The 17596-nt window shown below is 36.5% G+C and overlaps 2 protein-coding genes across 5 annotated transcripts in view; one reads left to right on the plus strand and one right to left on the minus strand.

Annotated features, from left to right (window-relative positions):
* Nucleotides 1-17596, minus strand: part of LOC134201268 (uncharacterized) — a 395935-nt gene that overhangs the window by 61915 nt on the left and 316424 nt on the right. The gene's annotated exons all lie outside the window — the stretch shown is intronic.
* LOC732918 (interleukin enhancer binding factor) lies at nt 1866-16114 on the plus strand. Of its 4 annotated transcripts, none has more exons than XM_038019652.2 (10): nt 1866-2276; nt 3799-3927; nt 5236-5370; nt 6184-6339; nt 7773-7865; nt 9497-9639; nt 10690-10830; nt 11747-11916; nt 13785-13835; nt 16023-16114. In XM_038019652.2, exons 1-9 carry the CDS (start codon nt 2103-2105, stop codon nt 13793-13795), a joined length of 1152 nt encoding a protein of 383 aa, XP_037875580.1. In that variant the 5' UTR covers nt 1866-2102; the 3' UTR covers nt 13796-13835; nt 16023-16114.

The following is a 17596-nucleotide window of genomic DNA, read 5'->3' on the forward strand; positions in this document are numbered from 1 at the left end:
TTTAGAATTTCCATCAACGTCAATAATTAAATTGGTTCAAAATAAACGTACAAAGTTATGGTGAAATTAGTTTCTGATGATGACAATTTATTAAAATAAATTATATAAGAAGTATTGATTATATGATATATATTGATTTTTAATAGAACATCATGTATTAATAAAGCTCATTAACAAAAAAATTATTGTTCTATATTAATAAGAACTCTGTTTAATGGAAAATGTAATGGTAGGTACGTAGATTTCTGATGGTTTTCATGTTGAATTTGGTGGGAAGCCAGATTAATTGTTGGCATCACCGAAAAAGAGCTATGAATGGATTAAAAGAAAAATGGCGTCTATTTACGTTTGTAGTGCGAAGTTAAAATGGCACTGATACAGCTTGTGGCTTGTTTTTTTTCGAAAATCGTGAAACTTTCCGTGTAATCATGGTGAACACTTTTAATGTAAGTGGTTTTAAGCGAGAATCCTCTCCAGTTTGTGGAATATCCTTCCATATGTCAGATTCATTGATAAATTTTTACTAGTGTGAGCATATATTTTTAAAATGTGAGATATTTTTTCTCATTATAATATTTAATACCATTTGTCTTGTAAATTGTACTTAATCTATGTCATATACTAAATTTGAAAAAACAATCGTGAAAACTATAATTTTGCAATGTATTTTTTATATTATAAGAGCCATCACGTAGTATTTTTTGAACTTTTTTTATTGTATTGAATAGCGTCGCACGCAAGCATGTATATCATTTGCCTGACGTTAAGCCAACGAGGAGGATCTTCTAGTAAATATGACGTTGGAATTTCTGGAAAATGTTCTATATAAAGGTCAAACAAGAAGAATCAAGTACTCAAACGCAAGAAATAAAAAATACCCCGAGAAAAGCAAAATTACGACAAGATGTTAAGGTATTGAAACAAAAACTTAAAAGCCGCGAAATAGTGATTGTAAATATAAAGTCGATTTTAGATTTATTAAAGAAAAATGGCGATTTTTAATTGAATTGAAATTTAAATTGCGAAATTTTAATGATACTCATGGTCCACTTAGATATTGATTAAAATAAATTATGTATTTCGTTGAAAAAAAAGAATTTACTTAAAATAGAGGAAATGTTATATTATAAGACTACAGAAAATTAACTGAACTTAATAATAATAATATAACCAATATTTTGTAAATAGACATCAAGTACTATGTGTATTGTGTTATGTGTATTGACTTGTCATTTAAGAGTTATTTAATTGTCTACATATAACAAATAAATGAATTTCAGTTCATTTCATTTTATTACCCATTGTGTTTTATTTCCTAAAATGTAACTAGTAGACTTAATATACACGTGTCATGAAAATAGCACAGAAGTAAAAATACAAGCAATTTTAAATCAATTGAAGATGTGAATGTAGGAAAAGAGCACCCGATACGCGCAGACCATGTGTGTTGCAATGTCTCACTTAGTGTGTCAAATATTAATTTGCACGGCCCACTTAGCCAGTACATTAAAGTAGGAATTGCGTAATTAAGTTCAGTATTCGGACGTTAAACATGAGTTTGAGGAAGTTTAAGTAATAGAACTGAGGTAATGATGTTTGTAATAAAACTCAGTGCTAGATTTTCGACAACGCAGCAACTTCCAAAAAAAACCGTCGAAAAAAAGTCACCATGACGACGAAGCAATGTTTAGAATTGAATTTACATAAATAAAACGTTGCAAGCACGTGTTTTGTATTTACATAGGGTTACACAGAATTACTTAAGGTAAATTCAAAACTGATGCATGTGTATAATTGTGTCCTATAAATACATTTTATATGGTCACCACATTAGACAAGGACACCGCGACCAAAAAGTATTCTCTTTCGAGACCGATTTCTCGGCATTAGACAGCACTCCAGTTGTAGGTACTTATTAACTCCATGGATTTGACCGATTGAGACCGCAGAAAGTGTCCGATTAATACAATTCGAACACTATATAAGCTCGCGCGTAAAAATAATTAAAGAAAAATTTGTGAAAACACAACTTCTATGTCATTAACATTCCAAGTGCAAAACAAAGTGAAAACGTTAACCTAAAATAAATTGTTTTTCCTGAAATGGTGCGCGGCATCGGTCGTGGTGGACGCGGTATCCCCGGCCGGGGCGGGATGGGGCGTCCACCCTTCAACAGACCCCGAGTCTTGATGCTTCGTCCGCCCTTCGACCTTTTATTAGCAGAACCCGCTTTTCCTAGATGCAAACCGGCTCCCGACGACTCCGTGCTCACTCAGGTAACCAGTAACAACATTCCGGGTCGAACCATGTCAGGTCATTCTAGAAAAGTCTACGACATTCTTTCGTTCTTTTGTAATTTGTAACACAAAAAACATTTATTTTGAAACCATTTAAACACCAATACATTGGTTCGTTTCGTAAACGCTGTTGACGTCCATCAACACTTTATTATACTACATAGACCGGCTTACCAAGTTAAGGCGGAGCTGATCTTAAGTGGCTACTGAAGCTCATAGACATTGTAATGAAAATGTCGCCAATCATGAGACGCGTCAACAGCGTTGCCAACTCGAAATTCGTCAAGGTAGGAGATAGGGTTCTACAAGTTTGTAGTTTCCAACAAACCCTACTATACCAAGGTGGTAGATCTACCAACTTTTCAAGTCTTTTAGAGACCCTCCAATAAGAATCTGGCATCCTTAATTTACTTTTCGATTGGATAAGAAGACATATTTGAACTATTTTTATTAGAAATCCAATGATAAAACAGAATTACAGGCCGCTAATATTCTTCTTTTTCCTATAGTTGAGAATATTTTTGATTGTAATGCATATTTTTGAATTTTCGAGTAGGAGAATTTTCTTCGTTTTTACTTTCACTTTCACTCATTTTGATAGTGTTCAATTGAAACGTTATAAAAATTACAATCAGTTATTTGTTAATTGAATCGCGTTAGATATAGAGTATAAACACAGATATTTAGAAATCGTATGTAGAAAGAGTTTTAAGATCTAACACCGCCATGATGTTTGTTTTTTTTATTTTTATTAAGCCACCATGATATGACCTGTACATCAACCTGTAATGCCCTCTATTTTCGAGTAAATTCGATGAATCCCTCAAAGGGTAAAAAAGCAATAGAAAGATTACGAAAAATAAAAAAAAAATATATAGTTTCAATATTATTTTCATGGAGGTTTGATTTGAACTTTTTGATAACTTCAAAAGTTGGTAGATTAAGTGGTAGGTTTGATTACGACACTAAAAGTTGGTAGAGTTGGCAACGCTGTGCGTCAGTCCACATCCTGTGGATCCCTGATCCATATATAGGTATAATACATTTGTAAGCATAAGTGTATTTTAATTTGGCCCTTCGTTATTGGAAAAGGTTTTCGCGGGTAATGTGGATTGTTAATAAAGTAGCACTGACAACAAAGGAAAAATATGGCATTAGTTATTAGTGAAATTGATTTCTATTTAAAATTATGGAGCTATACGTAATGAATGAAATAAACTTTAAATGTCTTATCTTTGTTGTGTAACACACAAACACATTTGAGCAATATTAAAAATAGTAAAAAAAGGGAAAAAAATAGAGCATATCCATATTATTTCTTTTAATTAAAAATTGAATAAGTAAGTACCCTCACCAATGCACTACATTAATATTTATTTACCATATCAATACCAAAGCCTTATCTTTCAAAAACTATGACATTAAATTCAAAAAATTGAAAGTAGTGTAACAAGAATAGTTATTTTTTTATCTAATTAATTACACCCTATTTTCATTTCAGGCCCTTCTAAAGAGGCACACGGAGCTATGTCCGTCACCTACCGATCAAGCAGCTGTTTTGAGCCTCGTCACGAAACTGCAGACAGTATTGGACAATATTGTTGTGGCTCCAGGAGAATTTGCAGCCTGCGTATGTTATAGAAATTATTTTACTATACATCACTATACATACTATACATCATAATTCTCTGTTTTCAATGAACTTTAATGTAAATAAGTAACTATTTAGTTTTATTTTTTTCCCCTATTTGCTGATATCCTAAGGGACTATTCCATCTACTGCCGCACGGGTAGGTGAACTCATGGACTCAACACGAGAGTATTTGCTAAGAGCGCTATGATACATGTCCTTCTTCAAACGAGGCTTGCGGAGAGTATTTAATGGTAGGCAGCGGCTTGGCTCTGCCTCTGGCATTGCTGACGTCCATGAGTGACGGTGACCACTTACCGTCAGGTGGGCCGTATGCTCGTCTGCCTAAAAAAGGCTAAAAAAAATTAAAAAAAAAAAACTAGCAAGCAGCCCTAGCAGGAGTACTGCTTTGCTAACTGTACCCTTAGATTGAAATCGCAACCCGCTGAGAAGATCCTCTGAGAAACTCTGTGGGCTGCTATGGACTAGGTTACAGGTCAAACTCTTTGTCGAGTGCGCGGTCCCTAGGCCCGATACTAGTTTTCGAGCTGCAGCCATCTAATAAAGGTTTTAATAGATCAAGTGCAGTAATTTTGATAAAAAATTCTTCAAAGTAATTGCTCTATTGCATATAGTGTAGTATAGGTATAAAGAATAAATACATATTAAGGGATTAAACCATATTTAACTAAATCCACAACAATTATCTTTGTAATTAAAGGTGAATTTTATTTGATATTAGCATCAACAGTTCGATATTTTTAAATGAACTTCAATAAGTTTACTCCACTGAAATAGCTGAAGTAGTTTTTATGTTATGATTTTTTTTTTCAAAACTGTGTACTTCAAATGGCTCCTATTAAGTTACAAAAATGTCTCTTAAACGAAATATCCTTTCACTCTTCAATATATTTTATTACACAAACGAAAACAGGCTAGTTTCACTGGTGATAATAGAACGGTTAAAAAAAAAAAAAACTAATATTTAAAAAAAAAAAAACATTAAAAAAAAAAAGACATGTCCGCTGAGTTTCTTGCTAATTCTTCTCAGGACGGAGGCTAGTTCTTGTGAATTGGCGGTAGTTCTTTTGACGTTCAACAAGTATGTACTTTCATTTATGTTGAATAAAAATTTTTTGATTTGATTTGGTGCCTAATCCTTTCTTTGTCTATGTGAATTGATTGCTCTTAGCGATAAGACTGGACTGTGATTTTGTGTATTATATGTTTCGTTTTTTTGTTATCATTTTATATTATTGTTTGTAGAAATCTTAATTGTGATAAATCATATAAACATGTATTGGTTAGCAGCAACTAGAAGAAGTGCGGCAAGTTGGGTCCTACAAGAAGGGGACAATGATGGCCGGGAAGAACGTTGCTGATATCGTAGTCATCATGAAAACTTTGCCAACGAAAGAGGCTGTCGAGGGACTCTCCAATAAGGTACACTTTTGTGTGTATATATGTTTATAGAATAGGTACCAAAGGCGTAGACTACCATAAATATGTCCTTCAATACGATATACCAATATATACAATTGTCATTGTCCTTATATCTCAAGAAAGGTAAGAACTTTCAGTGTCTGTTTGATTTCGTAACCTTAAACATGAGGTTTAATTGAAGCAAAATAACTAATTATGAAATGTACTCTGAGCAAATAAAAAAGGTTAAAATGTCTTCCGACAGTAACTCACAACTTTTTGGCTGGAACGCAAGGAGTTAAGTTGTGTGATTTGTTTTATTTTGTCTATTTAGTGTTTCTTGAGGTTTAAATGCGTAATAACGGTGGTTTATTAACTGTTTAATATCTGTGAAAGTGCACAAATGTGGGAAAATAAAACAAAGCCGCTGGACGTAACTTTTCGGGATCCTCCAAAAAGTCCACTGAAAAAATCTTAGTAAATTACCACCATTTTACTGAGATTATATATGTCATTCTATATTATCTCATCTCATTTTATTTAATTTCATCCCAGTTGATTAAGGTCTCAAATTAATCATCTTCATTTCATTTCACTCCATGATATCATTTTTCATAAAAATATGAATATAAATTAAAATAAGACATGACTTAAAGGTCTTAGTTACCAGGTGATAAAATCCCTTAAAATGACAGTAACTCATTATTAAGTAATGCTTGGATGTGCTGGTGGCATTGTTGAACTCCATAAGCCACAGTAACCGCTCACCATTAAGTGGATCTTCTGTGTGCGATGGCAATGTAAAAGCAGATTGAAGTAGTTGGTTTAATTCAGGTTAACGAGGAGGTGAACAAGCTGATGAAGGCTGAAGGCAGCGGTGCAGTGGTGAGCGCGTGTCACGAGCGCGGCTTCACTGTCACCGGGACCTCCGCAGCCGTCAGGGTCCTCATCACAACACTGCATCAGAACTTAAGGAAGATAGAGCCTGATGTTAGTATTTGTTTAATTTTTTTAATTTTTTTATTAGGTTCACACAACTTTTTTTTTTGTGCCTATCTGCGATCAGCCCTGGACTGTGAGCAGATGCGTTACGTGTGCCATCGCGTCCAAGAGGCTCCCCACCAGAATACTCTTCATTGATCACCATATGTCACCAACTCCCTGTATATCATGACGTTTCAGTCGTTTGATGTAACTGACTTTTGTCAATGCATTAGCTAGGGTATTTGGGTGGTTTTCCAGCCGAGTTCTGTACTTAGTTCCTGTCAACCTTATCTCTTCACACAACTAGATAAAATCTGCACACATAAACATTGAACTTATTTACATAAAATAATACATTATAGAATTCACCCTTTCTGGGTGTGAACACATCTTGCTTAAAAGCGTTAGATAAAAATATCGTTAACTAATATTAAAATTAAGACAAATAAACAAAAAGAAAAAAGAAAAAACTGCATATAAAAACATACAAAAAAACAATCAACAATAAAAATAAAAAGAGGGAAATTAATGTTCAATAGAAATCGAAATATATGTAGTTGGTCTACAGCTCGGTGTGGATCATGGAACTTAAATTTATTTTAAGTGAGGTTTTAAGAGAAGCATGGCAAACAAATTAATTTATATATTTTTTTTATGATTTATATACTTTCATCTTTTTAATATTTAAATATAATATATCTGTGCTTCTATAAATGAATACTGAGCATCAATAAGCATTCATGAATATCCATACTCATTTATTATGTGTTATGATCAACTTGGTTGTGAAGTTAGCAGCCCTGATTGTTAGGCCCAGGGTCGTGGGTTTGATTCCCACATTGGGCAAACATTCGTGTGAGAATAAGCTTGTTAGCTCATTGACTGTATATTTGTATATGAGTATGCTTGTCAATCTGGCACCCACAATACAGTGAATTTTAATTTGGGGTCAGATGATCACAAGTAATTTGTACCCAATTTTTTTTTTATTGCTTAGCTGAATGGACAAGCTCACAACCCACCTGGTGTTAAGTGATTACTGGAGCCCATAAACATTACGACGTAAATGCGCCACCCACCCTGAGATACAAGTTCCAAGGTCCCAAGTATAGTTACAACGGCTGCCCCACCCTTCAAACTGAAAGGCATTAATGCTTCATGGCAGAAATAGGCAGCGTGGTGGTACCTACCTGTATTATAATTTTGTGGGTTTCATTTTTATTACACGATTATACCTTCGTTGTGGAAGTCAATCGTGAACATTTGTTGAGTACGTATTAAATTAGAAAAAGTGGTACCCACCTGCGGGATTCGAACACCGTAGCATCGCTAGATACGAATGCACCGGACGTCTTATCCTTTAGGCCACGACGACTTCAGACTCCAGATGACTATGAGTAATTTGTACCCATTTATTTATTATAATTATTTATTTGTAGGTACATTTAGACTATAAAGTGATAAGCAGTCATCTAGCAGCGATAAGACACAGTCGCTGGTTTGAAGAGAACGCCCATCATTCATCAATTAAAGTGAGTTATCATGAATTATATACATACCGTATTTTCGCATTGAAAGTGTACAATTTCCAAAAATATTCGAAACTAGCTGACCCGGCAGACTTCGTAGTGCCGCAATCGATAAATAAAAGGCCTAAACTTTTGTATAAAATAAACATAAAACAAACAAAAGGAATCCATCCGACAGGGGACACATCAAAGGAAAAACAAAATTGTTATTTTTATTTAATTCCGAGCATTTTCATATTTATCTACCTTTTAAACCTTCCCTGGACTTCTACAAATAATTCAAGACCAAAATTAGCTAAATCGATCCAGCCGTTCTCGAGTTTTAGCGAGACTAACGAACAGCAATTCATTTTTATATATTATTACTAGCTGACCCGGCAAACATTGTTTTGCCATATATAAGATTTCTAGGGAATTTCTAGTGTACAAAGAAAACCTAACTTATTGTAAGTGTGTAAGGATGTGGTAAATGAGTGAAAGAGGTATGTAGTGCTGTAAACGATGAGGGAATATATAATAAAAATAACAAAACCTCATTCAACCACATAATACCTCATTATAACAAAAAAAAATGTCCAAATAAAAAAAAAAAATGTTAGGGGTGGACAACCCTAATCACTTATGGGGATGAAAAATAGATAGTATCCGATTCTCAGGCTTACTGAATATGCATAAAAAATTTCATGAGAATCGGTCAAGCGGTTTCGGAGGAGTATGAGAACGAACATTGTGACACGAGAATTTTATATATTAGATGTTTAAAGAAGTTTAAGTTAATATGCGGGTTCATTTGATATCACCAGTATTTTTTTCATAAATACTGTCAAAACAGCTTAGTTTATAATAGTTTATTCATATATTAATTTTTTTAGTTTGCCTATGTTTTGACTAGTATTAACAAAATTAATACATAATTTTATCTGACTTTAAAAGGCAGATAATGTAACTGGTAAAAAATAAAAATTAATTTTTGCAAAGATCATTAATATTAAAAATATCATTAATGTTAAACCTTTAAAACACTCTCCTGTTAAATTTAGTAAGTTTTGAGATTATACAGTTTTAATGCGAGAAGACGATACATAACTTCGATGTGTATATCGAGGGGTGAGGGTTTATTTGGTTTAAGAGACATTTTTGCAACTTTACAGTAGAGTCATTTAAAATTTGACAAAAATATCACAACACAAAAACTTGTTTGAAGCTATTTGAATGAGATCAACTTGATTGAAGTTCAATTAATAACAACAAACTGTTGATGCTAATATCAAATAAAACACACCTTTAATAACAAATATAAATGCCGCTTAAACCAAATAAATTCACACAATACACAATACACACACACACCCACACACACCCACACACACACACACACACACACACACACACACCCACACCACACCCACACACACCACACACCACACACACACACACACACACACACACACACACACACACACACACACACACACACACACACTAAATTAATGCTTATGTGTTTGTTTTGTGTGTGTTACTATACCGTGTGATTGGTATTTAACTTGCTATTACTCACAGAAAAACATTACCAGGTTGTAACCACCTCATAAACTTTGTGCTCTCTAATGAAATTATGTCCACTATTCTTTCAGGTATTGATCCGTCTTCTCCGGGACATGTGTTCTCGGCACTCCGGACTCGAACCCCTGACGCCGTGGATGATAGATCTGCTCGCGCACCACTGCATCATGAACAACCCTCAGCGTCAGGCCTTACCCATCAACGTGGCATTCCGGTGAGCTCATGTTTAAATTAATTATGGTCGATAATCGACTACTGGGGGATTGGCTAGTTTTTTGAAGTGAAACTTCTTTAGAATCGTTGTGATTTCAAAGTCGATGAAACGAAAAAATAAGTCCATAGAGACACATACGCGTATAAGATTCAGCCGGCGAGAGAACGAGATAAAGCACATTATACGTGAAGTTACAATATCAATTCACAGAGGGCGCTACCTCATACTATAAAAAATTATTTACAATTGACAATTATAAATGACAAAATTTTACATGTACTTAGACATTTAGGATAATTGTATTTTAATTTTTGAAGGTTTCACTTCTACCACGTGAATTGCACACATTTTTTTTGTTGCCTAAGTTGATAGCCTTGAGAGGCTATGTTAGCGTAACCGGGGGATTAGGTGAGCTCACGGGGCTCAAACCGGAGTGGTGCTAACACTGGCCCTAGCAAGGGCAGTGCTTCGCAGAATCTACAACCGGATCGGAAACGCGACCCACTGAGAAGATCCGGCGAGAAACTCAGTGGGCTGTGTCTTAATGCAACCTTGTTGGAAGTCGCATGAGAAGTTTCACTTCAATAATTGTGGAGAGTTGCGCTCTGTCTCTTTCTATTCCCCCTCCTCAGGAGCGTTACATGTTTGATGCAACCTTGTTGGAAGTCGCATGAGAAGTTTCACTTCAATAATTGTGGAGAGTTGCGCTCTGTCTCTTTCTATTCCCCCTCCTCAGGAGCGTTACATGTTTGATGCAACCTTGTTGGAAGTCGCATGAGAAGTTTCACTTCAATAATTGTGGAGAGTTGCGCTCTGTCTCTTTCTATTCCCCCTCCTCAGGAGCGTTACATGTTTGATGCAACCTTGTTGGAAGTCGCATGCGAAGTTTCACTTAAATAATTGTGGAGAGTTGCGTTCTGTTTCTTTCGAATCCCCCTTCTCAGGAGCGTTAAACGTTTAATGCGACCTTGTTGGAAGTCGCATGAGAAGTTTCACTTCAATAATTTAGAAGGACCGTATGTTGAGTGTAGTTGTCGTGTCTGTGTCTAGCCGCGCGTTGTCTCTGATGGCGGGCGGGTTGTTCCTGCCGGGCTGCGCGGGGCTGCCGGACCCGTGCGAGGCGGCGCACTCCCGCGCACACACCGCGCTCGACCTCGCCGCGCAAGACCTCGCCGCCGCCACCGCACAGACGTGAGTACACAACCAGTTAACGTTCTCGATAGCGTAGCGAGTTAACGCTCTCGATACCGTAAAAGTTAACCCTTAGACTGACCTACACGGCGCACTGAAATGATAATGTCGATTTCTGTTACTAAGGCGCCTGGATACCCTAACATTACCTTCTTTGGTTCTAATGTATGTTTTAGTCTTTTATGTCTCTTAGCAAATAGATTAATTCTCAATATCTTCGGATTCGTTTTTCCCAGAGTCTACTAGATATTCCGGCGCCTTGGTAAGAAAATTAAAGAGATAAATCGACATAATTACTTGAGTGCGCCGCGTAGGGCACCGGTGACCTACACGGGAGTTAACGTGTTAACTTTATTGCTTAGATGGGCGGACGTGCTCACAGCCCACCTAGTGTTAAGTGGTTACTGGAGCCCATAGTCATCTATTATACAACGTTATTGCGCCACCCACCTTGTTGAGTTCTAAGGTCTCAGTATAGCTACAACGGCTGCCCCACCCTGAAACCGAAACGCATTACTGCTTCACGGCAGAAATAGGCGGGGTGGTGCTACCTACCCGTGCGGACTCACAAGATCTACCACCAGTAACAAAGTTAAGTTACTGGTTACTCAAGTTTTGCATGCAAGCTACATACTTGTGGTAGGACCTCTTGTGAGTCCGCACGGATAGGTATCGCCGCCATGCCTATTTCAACATTAATGCGTTCTTATTTGAAGGGCGAGGCAGCCGTTGTAAATATAGTGAAACATTAGAAGAACTTAGAACTCATGTCTCAAGGTGGGTGGCGCATTTACGTTGTAGATGTTTATGGGCTCCAGTAACCACAAAAAACTAGCACTAAGCACACAGTTCGTTGAAGACACCTCGCGGTGATGGTAACGGCATTTACATCCGTGGCTTGTCTGATGCGGTCCAGGTTGCTTCGCGTGGTGGCGCGCGGGGGTCACCTGTACGTCCTGGGTCTCCAGCCCTTCGAGGGCGGCAAGGACATATCCTTGGAGATCACGGTGTGGGACGGCGTGGTGGTCTCCCCGCTAGCGCCCGCCTACAACGACTCGCCGGAGCCCATGGACACCGACGACAAAGGTAATAACTCATTACCAGAGGTCGGAGTGGGTAGATTGATCTAAAATCGTTGACGTCAAACGTAGAGGATAATATGGATATGCCTCCGAAATACCGGAACTTCATATTTATTGTGATATTTGTTCCGGAAATTTGAAATTAGCATGTATCTGTGTTTAAGGTGAAAAACGTATTAATAATATCAATCCACGCCGATATTTACCTGAAATGATATAACGTACTTCACACACATTATGGATAAAAAGGCATGTCCATATTATAATATCTTAACGCAAGTGTTATATATAAAATCAATCTACCTACTCCGACCACTACTCATTACTTACTCAATATACATGTAGGATTGGTAAGAACGGAACGTATGAAAGAAGTGTGGAATGGAGCGTTAAGATGTGAGTGAGAAAAAACGGAAAGAAAGGGAGAAGAGAATGACAGAGAAAAGGCGCACACGATTTTAAATGAACAAGGCGTAATAAAAGTGTTAATTAATTTTTAAATTATTATTATAAAAGAAGAATTTGGAACAGCGGAAGTTTTATTTTATGCGCTGCGATTCCTATTCTACATACAGGGTGTCCCAGAAAGAATGGATAATCCTGAAACACCTCACAGTAGAGCTATTACTTTTACTTACTCAAAATAAAAAATTATATTTCTTAGGTAGTACCCAAATTAAAAATACCATTTTGTTATTATTAAAATTTAAGTTCAGATTAACTTTTATAAAATACTGGCTGACCTGGTAGACTTCGTAGTGCCTCCATCGATAAATAAAAGACCTAAACTTTTGTATAAAATAAACTTAAAACAAACAAAAGGAATCCATCCGACGGGGGGGGGGGGGACACATCAAAGGAAAAACAAAATTGTTATTTTTATTTAATTCCGAGCATTTTCATATTTATCTACCTTTTAAACCTTCTCTGGACTTCCACAAATAATTCAAGACCAAAATTAGCCAAATCGGTCCAGCCGTTGTCGAGTTTTAGCGAGACTAACGAACAGCAATTCATTTTTATATATATAGATTACACTAGCTACTCATACGATTTCCTGCATATTCCTTAGTATAGTCCATGTAGAATATTAAAACACCAAAAAGCCTATGGATTTCATTTATTTGTAGCTGTTGTATATTCCATTGACGCACGCAGTATGGAAAATATCAACTTTTTTTTAAAATACATGTTTTGAGTGCTACCTGAGTTTTTTTTTTTTGTCCCCAATAGCTCTACTATGAGGTTTTTCAGGATTATCCATTCTTTCTAGGACACCATGTATAATATATATATTTTTTTTTAAATATTTTATTTCAAGTCATCATAGTCTCATAGTTAGTGTTACAAATAACTTAAGAACTATGTTAGTAATTAACTGAATTTAACTCTCAATTCAACTCCATCCCTGGTAACCTCATTAAGCAGCATGTGGAGCATGTAACTTGATGAAGCTACCCAGGGTCAGTCCGTCCATTCTTTCTGCTAATACTGCTAATATTTGACTGGTGGTAGGACCTCTTGTGAGTCCGCGCGGGTACCACCGCCCTGCCTATTTCTGCTGTGAAGCAGTAATGCGTTTCGGTTTGAACGGCGGGGCAGCCGTTGTAACTATACTGAGACCTTAGAACTTATATCTCAAGGTGGGTGGCGGCATTTACGTTGTTACGTTGTAGATCTCTGTGCTCCAGTAACCACTTAACACCAGGTGGGCTGTGAGCTCGTCCACCTATCTAAGAAAAAAAAGAAAAAGAAAAACATAATCGATTAAAAATCGAAATAAAAATCGATTCTTAGAAGCTTAAAGAAGTTTCACTTCAAAAACCTTATTAACGAATGAGAACCACTCACGGTTATTCTCTCTATTTATAGATTCAGTGTAAGACGTGTTCGGGCGTCGACATCGGCTCCACTTACCATCAGGTGGGCCGTGTAACGTACATAACGGATATTGTGTTGTCGTATTGTATGTTTAATTTTTTGTTGTTGCGTGAAACGAATGTGTGAGTGATTTTTGAAGTATACTCACAATTGCTCATAGATGCTCATGGGTGCTCACGGGCGCTAACAGATGACTCTTGATTCTAATTATTCTAAGAACATTTGTAGAGGACATTTCCTTATAATTTTTCGTTGATTTTTAATTATTCTATTTCGATTATGGTATAATTGAATTAACAGAGTGTAATAATTAGTTTTAGAATAAATAGCGCAGTTAATTGTCACAATTAGTCATAAGAACTGATTCGGTGGCGCAGTGGTTAGTTCCGCTGCCTACTCGCTCCGAGAGTCGTGGGTTCAACTCCCAAGTCGAACAAATATTATTTGTGACAAATACGTGCTATTTCTGTAGGTGTTTTAAACTTATAAAGTACTAGCTGTACCCGTCCGCTTCGCTGGGCATTTAAAATAAGCATTATTATTTCTCACCCCCACAAAGATTCTCAGTATTAACGCCCCCGCAACTGGTGTAGGGAGTCCAACACTCATATAAATATTAGCCTATCCGTTAAGTACATGTATTTTCTGCATGGATACCAAGTTTCAAGTCAATCGGATGCACGGTTCAGTAGTTATAACGGAACATCCGTAAAAACCACTGTAGATTTATATATTAGTACAGATAATATTTATGAAGTAATCGCGTATGTTACCATATATCAGTGTCTGGTTCACACAAGGAATTCTGCTTCGGTGATTTAATTAATTATAATTTCAATATCGAGGGGTTGGTGTTTTGTTTAAGCCACATTTTTACGAATTTACAGGACCGAGCCATATAATTATTTTCTTTTGTTTTTAAAAAAGATATGCCAATAAAACTTCTTTAGTTTTTTGAATGGAGTAGTAAAACTTAATTGAATTTCGATTAAAAATATGCTGATGCCAAAATGTCACTTAAACCAATTAGCTTTTAATTTCTCGATATATCTAATATATAAAATTCTCGTGTCACAATGTTCGTTCCCATACTCCTCCGAAACCACTTGACCGATTCTCATGAAATTTTTTATGCATATTCAGTAAGCCTGAGAATCGGCTACTATCTATTTTTCATACCCCTAAGTGATTAGGGTTGTCCTCCCCTAATTTTTTTTTTTATTTGGACATTTTTTTTTTGTTATAATGAGGTATTATGTGGTTGAATGAGGTTTTGTTATTTTTATTATATATTCCCTCATCGTTCACAGCACTACATACCTCTTTCACTCATTTACCACATCCTTACACACTTACAATAAGTTAGTTTTTTTTCTACACTAGATATTCCCTAGAAATCTTATATATGGCAAAACAATGTTTGCCGGGTCAGCTAGTATATTATAATTTGATTGACTCGGTGGTGCAATAGTTAGCGGTCCTGAGTGTGGGACGTCGAGGGTCGTGGGTTCAATTCTCGTGTCGAGCAAACATTCGTGTGATGAACAGATTTGTTAGCCCTTTTGTCTAGGCGCTTATTATCTATATATTGAACGTATATAAGTGTTTATTCTCTAGTGCTCATAACATCGAGAGTCGTAATTTGGAGTCGAATGACCCTGCGTGATTTAGTTCTTAGTTAGTTATTATAATTATTAGTTTTTTGTAAAAAAAAAATTCTAATTAATTTGTTAATGAAACTGGCAAATGCAGTAATGCCCTGTATAACACGAGTTTTGTTCCGCGTTGTATGAGGATGCTCGCATAACGCGGCTTTATGACCTTATATAACGCGTTATGTCCTAGTATAATACATTGTAACCAATGTTTTTTTACAATTAAAAACTAGGAACACGAATTTAATAAATTAATTTAATTTAATTTTATAGCAATTAATTGACACAATGTGCAAAGGTACGCGAAATTAATTATGTACATGTACAAATCATTAAAAATTTCACAGTACAGCAATATAACATGTGAAATCTCCGCGTTATATGGGGGCGTACCCGTGTTATACGGATGATTGAAATCGCGTAGTATGTAATAGCGTTATAAGCGTGCCGTGTTATAAGGGCATTTACTGTATTGGTAAAATAGTATTTAGATTGCTTGCGATTATATTTGCAAGCATAATTATTATGTTAATAGTAATGAACTAATTAAATGTTTTATTTTGTTTGTTCACAGAAGAAGAGTCACAAGACAGTGTCGCGGCTTAAGATCTAACTTGAGAAATTACTTATAAGACTTTGATAAAATAATAAAGATTTCTTTATATCTGCGAGTGTTTTATTTGTTAAATAAATATTATTTGTATAGACAGTTCAAGGCAAGTCAGGCACGCGTGGAGTGGTCACTAGTGCTCAGAGTGATCACAGCTCGTGTGCCATCAATCAAATTGAGATTTGAGGTCTGACTCAATTGTGTTGTGTGGGATAGGGTAAGAACGCTGTGCTTAGTGAGAATTTTTTAACGTTCTCGATAGCGTAAAAGTTAACTCAGATTTGTATGGAGTAGTCGTCGTGGCCTAAAGGATAAGACGTCCGGTGCATTCGAATGTAGCGATGCACCGGTGTTCGAACCCCGCAGGTACCAATTTTTCTAATGAAATACGTACTCAACAAATGTTCACGATTGACTTCCACGATGAAGGAATAACATCGTGTAATAAAAATTAAACCCGCAAAATTATAATATGCGTAATCACTGGTGGTAGGACCTCTCGTGAGTCCGCGCGGGTGGGTACCACCGCCCTGCCTATTTCCGCCGTGAAGCAGTAATGCGTTTCGGTTCGAAGGGTGGGGTAGCCGTTGTAACTATACTGAGACCTTAGAACTTATATCTCGAGGTGGGTGGCGCATTTACGTTGTAGTTGTCTATAGGCTCCAGTAACCACTTAACACCAGGTGGGCTGTGAGCTCGTCCACACATCTAAGCAATAAAAGCGCCCCTAGCGGCAAACGTTCCAACTCCATACAAATTTGAGTTAACTTTTACGCTGGTATCGAAAACGTTAGAAAATTCGTACTAAGCACACTGAGCCATGACAGAGTAGAACGAAGCGTTAAGGTGTGAGTGAGAGAGATGTCCGTTAATATTTAGTTATAGGGAAGATTTGAGATGAGAATTGTTTTTATTGCTTAGATGGGTGGACGACCTCACAGCCCACCTGGTGTTAAGTGGTTACTGGAGCCGATAGATAAATAATGCCACATTAAAATAAGAGTTCTAAGGTCTCCCGTTTTTACAGTCAACGGCTGCCCCGCTTTTAGAACTGCATTATTACTTCACGACAAAAGTAGGCAGGGCGGTGGTAGCTACCCCTGCGGACTCATAAGACGTCACACCACTGTGTAACTAAACCAAACAAAAATAGTGAGTTATTTTATAAGCCGCTAACCCAAATCTATAAGCCGCGCCAATAAAGAATCGAATCGAAAATGGCGTCTATGTACCTGCACTGACAGATGGTAGGGTCAACAGATAAAAAGAAAGATAGAAAGAAAAAGTTGTTTATTCTTCCTAGTCTAACTTTTGGTCTCTGGGTACTGACAAGTGCGCATGCGCGTTAGTGTCTACGTCTGCTCTCACGCACCTAAAATTCCCCGCCATTATTGTGCTCGGGAAATTTGCAATATTGTGTTTAGTGTAAAAGTGAAATAAACAAAAGGCAATAAAATTTAATAGTGAAGTATTAAACAAAGATGAATGAGTTCATCAGACAGTTCTTATTCAATTAGTAGTAGTTTATTTAAAAATTA

Source organism: Bombyx mori, chromosome 24, assembly GCF_030269925.1.
Source record: "Bombyx mori chromosome 24, ASM3026992v2".
NCBI classification, from domain to species: Eukaryota; Metazoa; Arthropoda; class Insecta; order Lepidoptera; family Bombycidae; genus Bombyx; species Bombyx mori.